We start from the raw sequence: 18,206 nt of genomic DNA, 5'->3' as shown, positions 1-18,206 counted from the left end.
ATAAATAAAGGACATTAGAAAGAATTAAATTATAATTTATGTACATGTTATATACAAAACATTAAAAATAAATCGTATTTAAGGACAATAGAAAATGAATCGTCAAAATAATACAAAATTATAAATAAAATAAAAAAAATTCATGTAAAAGACTAAAATATAAAGGATATTCAATATAAACTACGTTACAGTTGAAAATTATTTGAAAGTGTAATAATCAGTGGGGGTAAGCTAAATTGTATTATTTTTTTTTTTTTTTTTTGGTAACCTCTCTGCTAGATACTCTAGCAGAGAGGCTAGTGACCTCTCTGCTAGTTCAATCTCTGCTAGATACTAAGTTAGGGAAGAAAGATCAGAAAGGGTTTTATAGGGGGGGGGAAGTGTTCCTCCTCATCAGGTATAATAATCGCAGGAGACTTTAACATATCTACGGCCACTGGCTGAAAAGTCGCACGACTGATGTGGAAGGTGTAGCTCTGCTAGACCTGAGTCTTGCTTATGGCCTAGAAATACATGTTGAATTCGACACTTATATTGGCCCTCATAGATCATCCCGGCTTGATCTCTTCTTAACGGATTATTCGAATTCCTTTAGTGTCGAAAGCTATTCTTTTGCCAGCGACCATGTGGCAGCTATAGGCCGTGGAAATCTCAAGACACCTCCACCTGTAAAGCACGAGTGGATCATCAATCAGTATTAACGCACTGACTGGGATGGTCTGCGAAACTTCTCTGCAAAGCCGTAAAGTAAATTATCAAAAGACCCCCCCCCTCCCATAAAGCAGCGGCACTTTATAAAAAAGCGATTACAGAAGCCATTGAGTAATTCGTCCCATTAAAAACTATAAAAGTCTCATCCTGACATAAGCCCTGTTTCAATGCTGGTTGCAGAAAGGCAGCCAGGGCCAAAAAGAAGGCTCAAAAGAAATGACGTTTGACTGAATCCGACGAGGACCTGGATGCTCTTATTAGCGCTCGAAAAGAGTTTTTTAAAGCCGCACGCCAAGCTAGAGCCAATTACAAACACAATTTTGTAGACAAACTGAAAAGTTCCCCTGCAAAGTGCTGGTGGAGGGTCGTCAAAGAAGCTCTACAATCATCTAAACCAACATCAATTCCCTCGCTTCATGTTGAAGGGATAATGATCCAGTCAGGCCAGGAAAAGGTAGATGCTCTTGCAAAAGACTTTTCAAAGGTCTCCCAATCTGAAGCTGACGGATTCTTCTCCCCCCCCTTTCCACCAAGAACGGATGTGAAAATAACTAGCGTTAACATAACTATTAGTAAGGTGCTCAGAACGCTAATCCAGCTGGATGTCACCAAAGCTTCAGGACCCAACATGATTCCCAATCTCATCCTCAAAATATGTGCCTCTGAACTTGCTGGCCCTCTCACCTCTCTATATAGAAAATGTTTTGCAGTGGGATCATTCCCGAAAGCTTGGAAAATTACTCATGTGGTCCCTGTTCCAAATGCAGAGTCCGACCTTTCTAATGTTGGATCGTATCGTTCAGTAAGTCTGCTGTCCTGCGTAGGTAAATTTTATGAAAGCGTTATTAATAAGACCCTTTACCAATACCTCGAGTCACATCTGTCGTTGGCAAACACGTAATGCGGTTTTCGCAGCAAACAGTCTACCTTATACTGTCTGATTGCGCAGTATTAAGAGTGGGTTGAGCTCCTTTCTCAGGGGCACGATATCAGGGGCACACGATCAAAAGTCTTTGATCGTGTATGGCGCAAGGGATTTTATTGTAAACTTAAAGCCTATGGAGTTGATGGTCGACTATCTTGGGCCGACCCTTTTCTTGGTGTTCGTAAACGACCAAGGGGACAACCTTGTGAAGAAACCTCACCACTATGATGATGACACAACAACAAAAACATCAATTGCAAAGGACAAAGATCCCAGCAAACCCCACAAGAAACTTCAGGTTGACCTGGATAGAATGGAAGCAAGGGCAGATGCATGGCTTCTCAGTTTTAATGCATCGAAAATGAAAGAGCTCCTAATTTCTAAGGCTCGTAATATGAGGGCTCATCCTGATTTCGTCTTCAAAGGAGAGGCTATAACACGTGTTGATATACTACGCCTACTTGGAGTTAACTTCTCTTCTTATCTCTCATGGACTAAGCATCTCAGGAAAATTAGATCCTCTTGCTCCAAGAAGCTAGGAAATATCCTAAGCTGCAAAATTCTCCTCCCTAATGAGTCTATTCTGCCACTATTCATTTCGTGCATCAAACCTGTCACGGAATATGCATGTCTTCTCATCGCTGGTATACCAAAGAGCCACATCGCTCCACTTCAACGGTTTCAAAATCGAGCAGTTCGTGCAGAGACCTCTGGCAACATGTATGCTAAACCCCACAGTTGATTCAGGAACACTTCGACGTGGCAACCATGTTGGTTTTCTACAAGTACATGTAAAACCCTCCATCAGAGGAGCTGCTGAAGCTCGTTCCTGAAAGAGTAAAGCCCTTGCGATCAAATTGCCGAAATACAGCTCGTCAGGTCTACCTTGAGCAGGGCACTCCCCGCCAAAAATATCCGAAAACGAGTTTCGCCCGGCGATCAGTCGCCACATAAAATAGCTTGCCGGCAGAGGTAATCCCAGAAAATCCTTCCCTTGACGCGTTCAAGAGAAGGTATAACAAATACCTCAGTGCTGCAAAATGAGGTAATTACCGGGACTAGCGGCATATCATCACCTGTGATGGAGCCGCGAATCCTGTAATAAAAAAAGAAAAAAGTGATTGCTGCTGATCTTCCGTGCTTATTTTACTTTAGCAAGTTATTTGCTCTGTTTACACTGACCAAAGAGAAAGAGAGAAATTAATTTCCTATAATTCTGTGGCAAAATGTACGCTTCAGTTTCATTGGTTTCAAGTTTGTGGCGAATTTTCCTAAGCCAATAAAATTATTCCGTAAGTGCATGTAAGAAAAAGAATAAAAATAATACTTCTTTTTAAACCTGATTGTTTCAGTTGTGCTCCTGTGTAAACTTCGAAGTCAGTAAAAAGAACGACATGTTGAAGTCCACCTCGTTGGCTCATCCTTATAAAATTTTAAACTAGTAAACGAACAAAATTTTTAAGTCGTAATATTTTTTATAGGTAGCTCCTCTGTTTTTCTGTGCCTTGACATTATTGTAACAAGAACATTATCGCCAAGTATGGTGCTGATAATGTTATTATGCCGTTTTTGAGGAGTTATAAGATGAGATGTCCAAAGATGTTTTTTTTTATTGTTGGGGCTTACCACGACTCATTAAGCCTCATTGCACAATCGAGATATTTATAAATTTTTTTAGCATGTTTTCTTTTTTTTACCACTCTTATTTCAGTTTTTTTTACTCTGCTACTTTTTTTTTACCACTTTGGTACAGTAAGTAAAAAATAAACTACCCTTATTATTATATGTTACCTAAGCTTAGTCTAAGGAGTAAACACTTCATCGAAGGCCTTAAAAAATATGCATTACATTTTTTCTCCCTTTTTTCCTGGACACACCTTAAGATAAAAAAATAAATACGGGTATACCTCCTGGTATTTTTACAAAAACAATAAAGCCATGCAGATTACAAAAAGTTTCCAAAAGGGCAGGAGGCTATTGAATTGCATCCTAAAACTATTCTGAAAACTCTTTATTTTGATCATTTTAATTTTCTATTCTGATTTTTGAAACAAATATTTGAGACGTTTCCAGCTTTAAGATACGTATTTAAGTAATTATTTATAATTTAATGACCTGATGCTCTTTCTCTTTTATGGTCAATAGATTCGTATAAATATGAGAAATTTCTGGTCCAAAATGTGTCCAAAATGAAAGTGGAAATGTACAATATACTTCATTGAAGGTCTATAAAATATGAAAACAGAAAAAAAACTTTTATCCAAAACTTTTTGTTTTTTTTTATTATTTCTGGGCACATGGTAAGACTTCAAACCGTGGCTGCTCACAAGTACTTGTAACATTCAGCAATGTCAATGCTTTGAAATAAACTATACCAGTTTTCCAACTAAAATTGTACCACAACAGATTAATTTATTCCATCTATGCCATCTGTGGAGCAGGTTAAAAACTTACTGTAATAAGATGAAAATTATCGATAAGCTAAAACTTGAACAGATATCCGAGTCAGGAATGAGCAAATAAAACGAAAACCTTTAAGAAATTAATTAAAAAAACAAACTTTTTTAACTGAAAGTAAGGAACAACATTAAAACTTAAAACGAACATACATTATTTCCTATATGAAAGGGGCTGTCCCCTCCTCAACTTCTCGCTCTTTACGCTAAAGTTTTTTAATGTTTTAAAAATAGAAATGTGAGAAAGAGTCTAACTTTAGCGTAAAGAGCGAGGCGTTGAGGAGGGGACAGCCCCTTTCATATACGGAATAATGTCTGTTCGTTTTAAATTTTAATGTTGCTCCTTACTATCAGTTAAAAAAACTCGTTTTTATTATTTAATTTTGGAACGTTATGAATTAATGGAGGTTTTGATTTTGGCTCACCATACATGAATAATTAAAACAAAAATTGCATATTAATTTTACTTTTATTTGGTTAAATGGCTTTCTCGAAAGTTGTTTAATTTTATTTACGAACGTTTTTACTAGTAATAAATATGCGTTACTTACGAATTAACTTTCGTAACGAAGTTCTATATCCATATATTTTAATACGTATATTAGGGGGTTTGCCCTTTAGTCAATATCTCGCTATTTACGCTAAAGTTCTAATTGTATTCCAATTCTTCTAAAAGGGCCCCTTAATCACAAAGGCCGTTAATTAGAATAAATAGCTCTTATGAAAGTACTAAAAAATCTTTGGCTTAAAGAGCGAGGTATTGACAGTAGAGTAGTACCGTATACTTCCATGGAAGCTAAAGCCACTACTCTTTTCTTCCTTATTGGTTTAATATCATGAAGAAGGTTTAACGGTGATTCCGTAGATATGATAGTTTGGATTCTATAGAAGCTCTACACCTTTTCAAAGAGAGTCAGTAGCCCTCACAATGTCGTATGAATTTGCTTGAGGCCCTAGGAATTTCCATGCTATTTGCTTGATGCTCTACGCCTTTTCAAAGAGAGTGAGTATTCTCTCACATGGCCTTCGATTTTGCTGGGACGTACTTCGTTCATCATGATAGTGTATAAGGTTTGAAACCTACGCCTGAGGCAGTGCAGTTTGACGTGCACATTGCAAAAAGCGAGCAAACCTATAAAGTGGTCAAAAACGTTTTCAATCAGATGGGTTTTTGAAGCACATTCAGCGTAGCGTGTTTTTTTTTTTTTTTTTTTTTTTTGGCAACTGAAATTTTTTTCTGATAACAAGTGCCATTCATTGCGATCGCAGCTTTCAAATGTAAAACTTAAGTCCAGTTTTTGATCGAAAAATAAAATATTTCTGTAAAATCTGAGCTAATAAGGGTTTTTGACCGTAAACTCTAGTTTTATGTAAGAAAATTATGGAAAATACACTTCTCTGGTTCAAATGTGAAACTTAAGTCCATTCTTGGATCGAAAAATAAAACTATTTCCGTAAAATTTGAGCTAATAAGGGTTTTCGACCGTAAACTCTAGTTTTTTGTAAGAAAATTATGGAAAATACAATTCTCTGGTTCAAATGTGAAACTTAAGTCCATTTTTGGATCGAAAAATAAAAGTATTTCTGTAAAATCTGAGCTAATTAGGGTTTTTGACCGTTAAACTAGTTTTTTGTAAGAAAATTATAGAAAATACAATTCTCTGGTTCAAATGTGAAACTGAAGTCTCTTGTTGGATCGAAAAATAAAACTATTTCCGTAAAATCTGAGCTAATAAGGATTTTTGACCGTAAACTCTAGTTTTTTGTAAGAAAATTATGGAAAATACGTTTCTCTAGTTCAAATGTGAAATTTAAGTCCATTTATGGATCAAAAAATAAAACTATTTCCGTAAAATTTGAGCTAATAAGGGTTTTTGACCGTAAAATCTATTTTTTTGTAAGAAAATTATGGAAAATACAATTCTCTGGTTCAAATGTGAAACTTAAGTCCAGTTTTGGATCGAAAAATACAACTTTTTCCGTAAAATCTGAGCTAATAAAGATTTTTGACCGAAAACTATAGTTTTTCGTAAGAAAACTACAGAAAATACAATTCTCTCGTTCAAATGTGATGCTTAAGTTCCTTTTTGGATCGAAAAATAAAACTTTTTACGTATAATCTGAGCTAATAAGGGATTTTAAATGTTAAACTCTAGTTTTTTGTAAGAAAATTATAGAAAATGCAATTTTCTGGTTAAAATTTGAAACTGAAGTCTAGTTATGGATAGAAAAATAAAACTATTTCCTTAAAAACTGAGCTAATAAAGGTTTTTGACCTTGAACTATAGTTTTATATAAGAAAATTATTGAAAATATAATTCTCTTCTTCAAATTTGAAAATTAAGTCAATTTATGAAACGAAAAAGAAAACTATGTCTGCAAAATCGGAGCTAATACGGGGGTTTGACCGTACAATCTAGTTTTTTTGTTAGACAATCATTTAAAATACATTTCCCGAGTCCAATTTTTAAACTTAAGTCAATTTATGGATCGAAAAATAAAACTATTTCCGTAAAATCTGAGCTAATTAAAGTTTTTGACCGTAAACTCTAGTTTTTTGTAAGAAAATTATGGAAAATACAATTCTCTGGTTCAAATGTGAAACTTAAGTCCAGTTTTGGATCGAAAAATCAAACTATTTCCGTAAAATCTGAGCTAATAAGGATTTTTGACCGTAAACTCTAGTTTTATGTAAGAAAATTATGGAAAATACAATTCGTTGGCTCATAGGTGAAGCTTAAGTCCAATTATGGATAGAAAAAATATCTATTTCTGTAAAATCCGAGCTAATAAGGGTTTTTGACAGTAAACTCTAATTTTTTTTAAGAAAATTATGGAAAATACAATTCTCTGGTTCAAATTTGAAACTTAAGTCCAGTTTTGGATCGAAATATAAAACTATTTCCGTAAAATCAGAGCTAATAAGGGTTTTTGACCATAAACTCTAGTTTTATGTAAGAAAATTATGGAAAGTACAATTCGTTGGCTCATCGGTGAAACTTAAGTCCATTTTTGGATCGAAAAATAAACTATTTCAGTAAAATCTAAGCTAATAATGGTTTTTGACCTTAAACTCTAGGTTTTTTGTAAGAAAATTGTGGAAAATACAATTCTCTGGTTTAAATGTGAAACTTAAGTCCATTTTTGGATCAAAAAATAAAACTATTTCTGTAAAATCTGAGCTAATAAGGGTTTTTGACCGTAAACTCCAGTTTTTTGTAAGAAAATTATGGAAAATACAATTTTCTGGTTCAAATGTGAAACTTAAGTCCATTTTTGGATCGAAAAATAAAACTATTTCCGTAAAATCTTAGCTAATAAGGGTTTTTGACCGTAAAATCTAGTTTTTTTTAAGGAAATTATGGAATATACAATTCTCTGGTTCAAGTGTGTAACTTAAGTCCATTTATGGATCGAAAAATAAAACTATTTCCGTAAAATCTGAGCTAATAAGGGTTTTTGACCGTAAACTCTAGTTTTTTTGTACGGAAATTAAGGAAAATACAATTCTCTGGCTCAAATGTGAAACTTAAGTCCATTTATGGATCTAAAAATAAAACTATTTCCGTAAAATCTTAGCTAAAAAGGGTTTTTGACCGTAAACTCTAGTTTTTTGTAAGAAAATTATGAAAAATACAATTAGCTGATTCAAGTGTGAAACTTAAGTCCATTTTTGGATCGAAAAATAAAACTATTTCCGTAAAATCTGAGCTAATAAGGGTTTTTGACCGTAAACTCTAGTTTTTTGTAAGAAAATTATGGAAAAAAAAATTCGTTGGCTCATAGGTGAAACTTAAGTCCATTTTTGGATAGAAAAATAAAACTATTTCCGTAAAATCTGAGATAATAAGAGTTTTTTACCATAAACTCTAGTTTTTTGTAAGAAAATTATGGAAAATACAATTCGTTGGCTCATAGGTGGAACTTGAGTCCAGTTTTGGATCGAAAAATAAACTATTTCTGTAAAATCTCAGCTAATAAGGGTTTTTGACCGTAAACTCTATTTTTTTTGTTTTTGTAAGAAAATTATGGAAAATACGATTCGTTGGCTCATAGGTGAAACTTAAGTCAATTTTTGGATCGAAAAATAAAACTATTTCCGTAAAATCCGAGCTAATAAGGGATTTTGACCGTAAACTCTAGTTTTTTGTATGAAAATTATGGAAAATACAATTTTCTGGTTCAAATGTGAAACTTAAGTCCAGCTTTGGATCGAAAAATAAAACTATTTCCGTAAAATCTGAGCTAATAAGGGTTTTTGACCGTGAACTCTAGTTTTATGTAAGAAAATTATGGAAAATACAATTCGTTGGCTCATAGGTGAAGCTTAAGTCCAGTTTTTGATCGAAAAATAAACTATTTCTGTAAAATCTGAGCTAATAAGGGTTTTTGACCGTAAACTCTAGTTTTTTTGTAAGAAAATTATGGAAAATACAATTCGCTGGTTCAAATATGAAACTCAAGTCCAGTTTTGGATCAAAAAATAAACTATTTCTGAAAAATCTGAGCTAATAATGGTTTTTGACCGTAAACTCTAGTTTTTTTGTATGAAAATTATAGAAAATACAATTCTCTGGTTCAAATGTGAAACTTAAATCCATTTTTGGATCGAAAAATAAAACTATTTCCGTAAAATCTGAGCTAATAAGAGTTTTTGACCGTAAACTCTAGTTTTTTTGTATGAAAATTATAGAAAATACAATTCTCTGGTTCAAATGTGAAACTTAAATCCATTTTTGATCAAAAAATAAAAATATTTCCGTAAAATCTGAGCTAATAAGGGTTTTTGACCGTAAACTCTAGTTTTTTGTAAGAAAATTATGAAAAATACAATTCGTTGGCTCAAAGTTGAAACTTAAGTCCAGTTTTGGATCGAAAAATAAACTATATCAGTAAGGTTTGAGCTAATAAGGGTTTTTGACCGTAAACTGTAGTTTTTTGTAAGAACATTATGGAAAATACAATTCTCTGCTTCAAATATTCAAGGTTTAATTTTAAAATATATGTGCAAAATAGACATAAATACAGGGTAAACGCCGGAGACACAAGGTCGAATGACAAAAAATAAATCTTAAGTTCATTTTTGGATCGAAAAATAAAATTTTTTCCGTAAAATCTGAGCTAATAAGAGTTTTTGACCGTACACTAGAGATTTTTGAAAGAAAATTATGGTAAATACAATTCTTTGGATTATAGGGGAAACTTTGGTCCAGTTATGGATCGAAAAGTACACTATTTCTGTAAAATTTGAGATAATAAGGGTTTTGACCGTAAACTCTAGTTTTTTGTAAAAAAAATTATGGAAAATACAATTCTCTGGTTCAAAGGTGAAAATTAAGTCCATTTATGGATCGAAAAATAAAAATATTCCCGTAAAATCTGAGCTAATAAGGGTTTTTGACCGTAAACTCTAGTTTTTTGTAAGAAAATTATGGAAAATACAATTCTCTGGTTCAAATGTGAAACTTAAGTCCATTTTTGGATCGAAAAATAAAACTATTTCCGTAAAATCTGAGCTAATAAGGGTTTTTGATCGTAAACTCTAGTTTTTGTAAGAAAATTATGGAAAATACAATTTTCTGGTTCAAATGTGAAACTTAAGTCCATTTTTGGATATAAAAATAAAACTATTTCCGTAAAATCTGAGCTAATAAGGGCTTTTGACCGTAAACTCTAGTTTTTTGTAAGAAAATTATGGAAAATACAATTCGCTGGCTCATAGGTGAAACTTCAGTCCAGTTTTGGATTTAAAAATAAACTATTTCTGTAAAATCTGAGCTAATAAGGGTTTTTGACCGTAAACTCTAGTTTTTTGTAAGAAAATTATGGAAAATACAATTCTCTTGTTCAAATGTGAAACTTAAGTCCATTTTTGGATCTAAAAATGAAATTATTTTCGTAAAATCTGAGCTAATAAGGGTTTTTGACCGTAAACTCTAGTTTTTTGTAAGAAAATTATGGAAAATACAATTCGTTGGCTCATAGGTGAAACTTAAGTCCACTTTTGGATCAAATATAAACTGTTTCCGTAGAATCTGAACTAATAAAGGTTTTTGGCCGTAAACTCTAGTTTTTTTGTAAGAAAATTATGGAAAATACATTTCGTTGACTCATAAGTGAAATTTAAGTCCAGTGTTGGATCGGAAAATAAACTATTTCCATAGAACCTTAACTAATAAAGGTTTTTGGTTGTAAACTCTAGTTTTTTTTTCCTTAAAATATGAGCCAATAAAGGTTTTTGTCCGTAAACTCTAGTTTTTTCTAAGAAAATTATGGAAAATACAATTCTCTGGTTCAAATGTGAAACTTAAGTCCAGTTATAGATACTCATAATGATGAGGACTGTTGGTTCAAATTCAATATTTTTTTCATAAAAACAAACTATTTTTTTTAAACTTAGAAATTATTCAACTTTATTTTTTTTTTTTTTTTTTGTACTTATCTTAAGATGACAAAATATGCTTACGGCTCTAAAAATTGTACTCAATGATTGCTCAGAGACACGATGTGGCTTTCCCACTGTTATTCTGTGTCCGGTTATCGACACTACCTAGTCAATTGCAAGTATTAAATCAGTATTTTTTACGCAGTGGAACGATAAACACATAAGTCATAACTTTAAAAAAAGTGAAAATGAAGCATTTTAATAAAGTATGTTCGCATGACAATGTTATTGTAACATTGAATGCCGACAAGGAGAAGTATTTAAACTATGAAACAAGTACAAGTGGTAGCACTATTGGAAATGTATGCATGCATTGTCATGACAGTAAGGAATTCAATTTCTTTGGAGTACCGAAAAAACTCAACTCTTATGTTGGTAGATATGCGAGATTGAGATCGCCAGAGATGATTGCACTCAAAGAGAATGCCAACATAAAAATAATCGTTGATGATAGAGGACAACTCCTTGCTACTGTTGCAGGTAACACATTACCAACTGATACATCCAATCGTCAGCTTTCGGGTATTAGCATTCAACGGAAGGTCAAAAAAAAGAAAGGCCTAGTCTTCTACTAATATTATAAACCATATCTTGCCTACGTGACGAAACTGTTACCTGTGTAAAAATAATGTGATAATAGACAGTGAAATTGCCAGAAAAATTAAAAGGGCATTGGGAGAAAATATCACTAAGGAATCTAAAGATGAATTGATGAAAAACAAAGCACCAGCAAACGTTACTGCCATTGATCAAACAGTCAATGAACCAAATAATACCAAAGACGAAAAGCATATTGAGTATGTTGATGACACACCAGTAAAAATTGTTTATGACTCAAAATGGAATAATGATTATTCTACTGATTACGAACTAAGAGAAGACAATAGCTACAATATCAAGATAGATAATGGTGAACTATTTTATGGAACAGATTCAAAATTTCCAAAGTTCTATAAAATATAAATGATATTAATATCATTGATATTAATAATGTATCATAATATATTTTTGTATTAATATTCTACATAGCATTATTTCATTAAAAATATATTATGCATTACATTGTTATGTGTTCATTATTTTTAGAGTAAGCTAGCATATCAAACGTTCAGAATGTCTATTCAAATATCAGAGATGTAAGAAAAGGAATTTGCATACATATATTGTCAGACACATGGGATAACATTGACAAAATCTAGGTATCAGAATGAACAAATTCTTTATCAACATCCGTTGTTGGTTATGTCATTATGCCATTATGAAAAAATTGTAAGTAAGTAAGTAAGTAAGTAAGTAACAAATTCTTTCTTGAATTCACCTCTTGGATACACAATACAGAAATTTAATTCAGGAAATTATGAAAAAAAATTGAACAAATTCTTTATTAACATTCGTTATCGATTGTAGTCGCTTCCTAGCCAGACAATACAGCAATTTCACAAAATCTAAGTATAAGAGTGATTAAATTCTATATCAATATCCATTTCTCGGATAATTAGGAAAAAGTTGACAAAATCTAAGTGCTAGAGTGAATAAATTTTTTTTACCAACATCCTTTGTCAGATAAATTGGAGAGAATTGACAAAATATAAGTGTCAGAGTGAATAATTTTTTTTTATCAACACCATTTGTCAGATACATCAAATAAAATTGACAAAATCTACATTTCAGAATGAATAAATGCTTTAACAACATCCTTTATCGGATATGTCGGATAAAAGTGATAAAATCTAAGTATCAGAGTGACTAAATTCTATATCAACATCCTTTTCTCGGATACATCCATAAAATATCGGATAAAATTAACAAAATCTAAATCTTACGTGGGCGCACGTAACCTACTTTAAATTAACTTTAAAAAATGAAATAAAGCTATGTTGACTTTGCATGTCTCTCTCACTATGTATGCGCCGCCGAGGTGTACACTCCATGTCCTTCTCGGTTTTCGCGTCTAAATCTACGTATTTGTATGTGTTTTTACCTCTCTTACTGAATTTGCCTGTGGGTCTGGGCGGGTGTTTGCTTATTACAATGCATGTCTGGCCACTCTAAGTGAACTTAAATTAACTTTTTGAATATCTCTCTCACTATGACTCTGTGTCTGAGCAGGTGTAGTGCCATCTATAACCGGTCTAACATAAATTCAACGTAAGGACGCATGAAATCAAAATGAATAGAACTTGAATTTTATGACTGTTATCTGATGTATCCAATAAAAACTTTGAAAACAAATTTATTCTTTCTGGTACTTAGATTTTGTCACTTTTATCAGATGTATCTGACATTTGATGTTGATAATGCATTTAAGGGATATTGATAAAGCATTTATTCACTCTGATACTTAGATTGTGTCAATTTTATCCCATGTATCTGAGAAAGGGATTTGATATAGGATTTTATAACTCTAATACTTGGATTTTGTCAAGTTTATCCCAAGTGTTCGAAAAAGGGAAGTTGATATAGAGTTTAATCAATCTGATAGTTAGATTTTATCAATTTTATCCGATATAGCCGACAAATGATGTTAATAATGCATTTCAAGGATGTTGATAAAGCATTTATTCACTCTGATACTTAGATTTTGTCAATTTTATCCAATGTATCCGAGAAATAGATGTTGATATGGAATTTAATCACTCTGATACTTAGATTCTGTCAGTTTTATCCGACATATCTGACAAAGGATGTTGATAATGAATTTATTCACTCTGTAACTTAGATTTTGTCAATTTTATCCCATGTATCCAAGAAAGGGATGTTGATAAAGTATTTAATATTCCTGATGCTTAAGTTCTATTAATTTTATCTAACAAGTTTGACAAAAGATATTGTTAAAACATTTATTCACTCTAACATTTATATCTTGTCAATTTGATTCAACCTATATCACAAATGATGATGGAAAAGAATTTATTCACTCTGATATTTAGATTTTGTTAATTATAATTGTTGTAACTGATAAAATTTGTTGATAAAAAATAAATTATTCCCTCTGATACTTAGATTTTATCAATTTTATCCCATGTACCCAAGAAAGGGATGTTGATATAGAATTTAATCAATCTGATACTTCGATTTTGTCAATTTTATCCCATGTACCCGAGAAAGGGGTGTTGATATAGAATTTAATTAGTCTGATACTTAGATTTTGTCAATTTTATCCAATGTATCCGAGAAAAGGATGTTGATATAGAATTTAGTCACTCTGATACTTAGATTTTGTCAATTTTATCCGAAATATCCGATAAAAGATGTTGTTAAAGCATTTATTCATTCTGAAATTTTGATTTTGTCAATTTTATTTGATGTATCTGACAAAGGATGTTGATAAAAAAAAAAATTCACTCTGACACTTAGATTCTGTCAATTTTATCCGATGTATCTGACAAAAGATGTTGATCAAAAAAATTTATTCACTCTAGCACTTAGATTTTGTCAACTTTTTCCTATGTATCCGAGAAATGGATGTTGATATAGAATTTAATCACTCTTATACTTAGATTTTTTGAAATTGCTGTATTGTCTGTCTAGGAAGCGACTTCAATCGATAATGAATGTTAATAAACAATTTGTTCAATTTTTTTTCATAATTTCCTGAATTAAATTTCTGCATTGTGTATCCAAGAGGTGAATTCAAGAAAGAGTTTGTTACTTACTTACTTACTTACAATTTTTTCATAATGACATTATGACATAACCAACAACGGATGTTGATAAAGAATTTATTCATTCTGATACCTAGATTTTATCAATGTTATCCCATGTGTCTGACAATAGATGCATCAAATTCCTTTTCTTACATCTCCGATGTTTTAATAGACATTCTAAACGTTTGATATGCAAGCTTAATCTAAAAATAATGAACACATAACAATGTAATGCATAATATATTTTTATTGAAATAATGCTACGTAGAATATTAATACAAAAATATATTATGATACATTATTAATATCAATGATCAACTTTGGACATTTTGAATCTGTTCCATAAAATAGTTCACCATGTTCTCTCTTGATATTGTAGCTTTTATCTTCTCTTAGTTCGTAATCAGTAGAATAATCCTTATTCCATTTTGAGTCATACACAATTTTTACTGGTGTGTCATCAACATGCTCAATATGCTTTTTGTCTTTGGTATTATTTGGTTCATTGACTATTTGATCAATGGCAGTAACGTTTGCTGGTGTTTTGTTTTTCATCGATTCATCTTTATATTCCATAGTGATATTTTCTGCCAATACCCTTTTTATTTTTCTGGCAATTTCACTGTCTATTATCACATTATTTTTACACAGGTAACAGTTTTGGCAAGTAGACAATATATGGTTTACGATATTAGTAGAAGAGTAGGCCTTTCTTTTTTTGACCTTCCGTTGAATGCTAATACCCGAAAGCTGACGATTGGATGTATCAGTAGGTAAGGTGTTACCTGCGACAGTAGCATGGAGTTGTCCTCTATCATCAACGATTATTTTTATGTTGGCATGCTCTTTGAGTGGAATCATCTCTGGAGATCTCAATCTCGCATATCAACCAACATAAGAGTTGAATTTTTTCGGTACTCCAAAGAAATTTAATTCCTTACTGTCATGACAATGCATGCATACATTTCCAATAGTGATAGCACTTGTACTTGTTTCATAGCTTAAATACTTCTCTTTGTCGGCATTCAATGCTACAATAACACTGTCATGTGAACACACTTTATTAAAATGCTACATATTCACTTTTTTTAAAGATATGACTTATGTATTTATCGTTCCACTGCGTAAAAAATACTGATTTAATACATGAAATAGATAGGTAGTGTAGATAACCGGACATGGAATACCAGTGGGAAAGCCACATCGTGTCTCTGAGCAAACATAGAGTACAATTGTTAGAGCCGTAAGTATATTTTGTCATTTTAAGATACGTAGCCTACAAAAAATGAATAAATAAAAAAATAAATAAAGTTGAATAATTTCGAAATTTAAAAAAAAAAGTTTGTTTTTATGAAAAAAATATTGAATTAGAACCATCAGTCCTCATCATTATGAGTATCCAAAACTGGACTTAAGTTTCACTTTTGAACCAGAGAATTGTATTTTCCAAAATTTTCTTACAAAAAACTAGAGTTTACGGACAAAAACCTTTATTAGGACTTTGGGGGATTTAGTCATTCTAAAAGACATATTTATTATATTTTCGACCATGCTGAACAAACTGACTATCTAAAATTTTGATCGGGTGACTTTGGGAAAAAAATTAGCGTGGGAGGGGGCCTAGTTGCCCTCCATTTTTTTGGTTACTTAAAAAGGGCACTAGAACTTTTAATTTTCGTTCGAATGAGTCCTCTCCCGATATTGTAGGACCAATGGGTCGATACGATCACCCCTGAAAAAAAATAAACACGCATCCGTGATCTTTCTTCTGACAAAAAATTAAAAATTCCGCATTTTTGAAGATAGGAGCTTGAAACCTAAACAGTAGGGTTGTCTGATACGCTGAATCTGATGGTGTGATTTTCATTAAGGTTCTATAGCGTTTAGGGGGGCTTTCCCCCTTTTTTGAAAATCAGCCACCTTTTCTCGTAACTTTTGATGGGTAGGACTAAACATATATATATACATATATATATATATATACATATATATAAACATATATATATATATATATACATATATATATATATATATATATATATATATATATATATATATATATATATATATATATATATATATATATATATATATATATATATATATATATATATATATATATATATATATATATATATATATATATATATATATATATATATATATATATATATATATATATATATATATATATATATATATATATATATATATATATATATATATATATATATATATATATATATATATATATATATATATATGTATATATATATATATATATATATATATATATATATATATATATATATATATATATATATATATATATATATATATATATATACACACAAACACACACACAAAAAAAAAAAAACCCAAAAAAAAAAAAAAAAAAAAAACACAAAAACAAACCCCAACTCAAACAAACCCCAACCCACAAACAAAAAAAAAAAAAAACAAAAAAAAAAACACACACACACACACACATATATATATATATATATATATATATACGGAATAATTATATATATAACACGGAATATATATATATATAAAAAACGGCCCCTATCATATACGGAATAATTTCTGTTCGTTTTGAGTTTTAATGACGCTCCTTACTTTCAGTTTTAAAAAAAACTTTTTTTTTTTATTTAATTTCTGAACGTTTTTGAATTAATGCAGATTTTGAATTTGGCTCACCGTGCATGAATAATTAAAAAGAAATTTGCATAATAATTTTTTACCTTTTTTGGGTGAATGGTTTTCTCAAAATTATTCCATATATGACAATGTAGGGCTAGTTTTTATTATGTATATAAAGGGGGTAGCCCACTCCTCAACACCTCGCTCTTTACGCTAATTTTTTTTAGCGTTTTATTGTTCTAATTAAACAGCCCTTGTGATTCAGGAGTCATTATTAAAGAATTGGGAGAAAATTCAAACGTTGGCATAAAGAGCGAGGTGTTGACGAGGGGGTGACCCCCTTTATATACGTAATAATTTTTGTTAGTTTTAAGTTTTAATGCTGCTCCTCACTTTCAGTTGAAAAACTTATTTTTCTATTTAATTTCTGATCATTTTTTAAATAATTCCAGGAAATTGGCCCTACCTCCACGTAGAAACCCCCTCCTCATGGAAATATCCTCTGTACAGTTCAATCCTGGTGAAAATTTACCCCGGACCATTACTCTTAACCATCACGCGCTTATAATTGAGACATAAAAGAGAAAGCAAGACATATAAAGAGAATTTTGTATAAAAATTATGGCAAATTCCCCCAGTGTATAATTCCCCCTGACAAGCTCACTCCCTGGAAACTTCCCTCTCCATGGAAAATTCTCCCGTGTGTAAATCCCCAGCAGAATATTTGTCCCCCTCCCACCCAAAAATGTATACCTACTTCCCAATAGCAAATACTATGCGTAAACAATAGGCAACTATAATAATTTAGACTTTTCCCCTGGGGCTGTGGGGGTCATCTTATTCTCAAAAGCATAGCTAATGGGTCTTTCAACTATGATGAAACAAAATGGCCATCTAAAAATTTTGATCAGACGATTTTGGGAAAAAAGGGGCGGGGGAGGGGCTTAGCCGCCCTCCAATTTTTTGGTCACTTAAAAAGAGCACTAGAACTTTTAACTTCCTGTTCTACTGACCCATCTTCCAATATTCTAAGACCACCGGGTTTATACAACCACCCCTGGGAGATAAAAAAAAAACGAAGAAAAAACAAATAAACACGCATCCGTGATCTTTCTTCTGGCAAAAAATACAAAATTCCACACTTTTGCAGATAGGAGCTTGAAATCTATCCAGTTGGGCTCCCTGATACGCTGAGTCTGATGTTGTGATTTGCTTTGAGATCGCTTGACTTTTAGGGGTTGTTTTCCCTTTTTTCGAAAATTAGGAAAATTTTCTCAGGCTCGTAACCTTTTATGGATAAGACTAATCTTAATGAAATTATATATTTGAAATCAGCATATAAAGCCGATTATTTTGATATATCTATTGTTGTCAAA

The 18,206-nt window shown here is 31.6% G+C and overlaps 1 protein-coding gene across 1 annotated transcript; it reads left to right on the top strand.

Moving 5' to 3' along the window:
• The first annotated feature begins 1,769 nt into the window (after window positions 1-1,769).
• Window positions 1,770-2,378, top strand: LOC148953630 (uncharacterized). The gene has a single exon (XM_089087261.1). It carries the CDS (start codon window positions 1,770-1,772, stop codon window positions 2,376-2,378), a length of 609 nt encoding a protein of 202 aa, XP_088943387.1.
• The last annotated feature ends 15,828 nt before the right edge of the window (window positions 2,379-18,206 follow it).

Source organism: Artemia sp. Qi Xiang Cuo, chromosome 3 (assembly GCF_049724085.1).
Source record: "Artemia sp. Qi Xiang Cuo chromosome 3, ASM4972408v1, whole genome shotgun sequence".
NCBI classification, from domain to species: domain Eukaryota; kingdom Metazoa; phylum Arthropoda; class Branchiopoda; order Anostraca; family Artemiidae; genus Artemia; species Artemia sp. Qi Xiang Cuo.
This window is presented reverse-complemented; position numbering and strand designations above follow the sequence as displayed.

Coding starts and splice junctions, on each gene's coding strand:
- LOC148953630 (XM_089087261.1), top strand. CDS start 1,770: ATGGAGTTGATGGTCGACTATCTTGGGCCGACCCTTTTCTTGGTGTTC.